At 49.1% G+C, this 1,708-nt stretch overlaps 1 protein-coding gene across 1 annotated transcript in view; it reads left to right on the forward strand.

The window, feature by feature from the left end:
- ccdc22 (coiled-coil domain containing 22) overlaps positions 1 to 1,708 on the forward strand; it is a 14,283-nt gene that overhangs the window by 8,826 nt on the left and 3,749 nt on the right. The window contains exons 9-12 of the mRNA XM_017438796.3: positions 620 to 739; positions 813 to 929; positions 1,004 to 1,105; positions 1,323 to 1,430. Coding sequence (XP_017294285.1) covers positions 620 to 739; positions 813 to 929; positions 1,004 to 1,105; positions 1,323 to 1,430 — 447 coding nt within the window. The remainder of the gene's footprint in view (positions 1 to 619; positions 740 to 812; positions 930 to 1,003; positions 1,106 to 1,322; positions 1,431 to 1,708) is intronic.

A 1,708-nucleotide genomic window follows, 5' to 3' on the forward strand; every position in this document is an offset into this window, starting at 1 on the left:
GCTGCGCTCTTCTTCGTAGACATTGAGTTTGGCTGCAGCTGCACACAGTTGCAGCGCCTCCTACAGGAAACTGGTGGAGCTACGCAGAGAACCACGCCGTTCAGAAGCCTTGTTTGGATTCATGTTTTTATAAAACACTGAGGTCCGGACCTCGGGGTCCTCGGTGGGAGCTACGGCCCTGCCTGTGAATCTCTCACCGTCTGATCAGGATTCATCTGTTCGGAGTTTGATGCTTCAGGTAGAGGAACTAGTTAAAGATGTGAACAACTCTAATAACTGTTCAAACTAAAATAAAGGCAGAACTTTAGCTAAAAGGAGGAGACCTTATCTGAAGAATCTGTTCTCCTCGCTTGTTTGTTTCACCAGAGATTCTTTCGTCACATGAAGGCAGACGATGTTTGCCCAAATATTTTATTTTATTCCAGTTTTCAGCAGCAGATTCAGTCACAAGTCTATAAATGATTTTTTTTAAATCCTCTAAAAGTTGCCGTAGTTTTGTTGTTTCTCCAAGTTGGAGAACTTCCTCATCTTCCTACTTCCTGTCTGATTCGCCGTGTTCCTTCGAGCCGCTGACCTCAGGTCAGGCCAGAGCGATCTGACCATCGGGCTTTCCTTGCAGGTGTTGGACGAGCTGAAGCAGAGGGAGCTGGGGAACGCCGAGGATGACGAGAAGATGCAGGTGAAGAAGAAAACCGTCGACCTGCTGCCTGACGCAGAAAACAACCTGCTGAAGCTTCAGGTAGGAGGAAGTTCTGTCGGCGCCCCGTCCGTCTCGGAGGTCCTCCCCTAAAACCGTCTGTCCCCTCCTTCAGTCTCTGGTGGAGGGCGGAGCCAAGCGGGTGGTGAACCTGGCGGCCCAGTGGGAGAAGCACCGAGCGCCACTCATCGACGAGTATCGCCGGCTGAAAGAAATCTGCAGCAACAAAGACGTAAGCTGCGGATGTAAGGAACTGCAGGTGTCCTCAGAGAGCTGCGGTCGCTGACGGGCTTCATGTTTTCACAGCTGGAGTCAAACAGGAAACTATCCGAGATCAAGTCTCTGCACGAGAAAATCCGCGTTTCCACGGAGGAGGCGAAGAAGAAGGAGGAGACGCACAAACAGCTGGTGACTGAAAATCTGATTTATCGTTTCTGTACACACCCTGATGTGTCGTTTAAATATTCATGTAGAAGGATGAAGGTTTCCATCCAGCTTTTAAAATACAGAACTGACCCATATTTGGTTTTTGTTCAGCTGACAAACCTTTCGGAAGCTTCCTCGTGTCTCTGCAGCTGCACAGGTTTGTGGGTAATAACTGCGTCCTGTTTCTTCCCCGCCGCAGGTCACCGAGTTAGAAAGCCTTCCTAAGGACGTGTCCCGATCGGCGTACACTCAGAGGATTCTGGAGATCGTCAGCAACATCAAGAAGCAGAAAGAGGAAATCACAAAAGTACGTTCTGTAGGTGTAATCTGCGGGTGTAATCTGTAGGTGTAATCTGTAGGTGTAGTCTGCGGGTGTAATCTGTAGGTGTAGTCTGCAGGTGTAATCTGCAGGTGTAATCTGCAGGTGTAATCTGTAGGTGTAATCTGCGGGTGTAATCTGCGGGTGTAATCTGCAGGTGTAATCTGCGGGTGTAATCTGTAGGTGTAATCTGCAGGTGTAATCTGCAGGTGTAATCTGCAGGTGTAATCTGCGGGTGTAATCTGTAGGTGTAATCTGCAGGTGTA

The sequence above is a fragment of the Kryptolebias marmoratus genome, linkage group LG8 (genome assembly GCF_001649575.2).
Source record: "Kryptolebias marmoratus isolate JLee-2015 linkage group LG8, ASM164957v2, whole genome shotgun sequence".
NCBI classification, from domain to species: domain Eukaryota; kingdom Metazoa; phylum Chordata; class Actinopteri; order Cyprinodontiformes; family Rivulidae; genus Kryptolebias; species Kryptolebias marmoratus.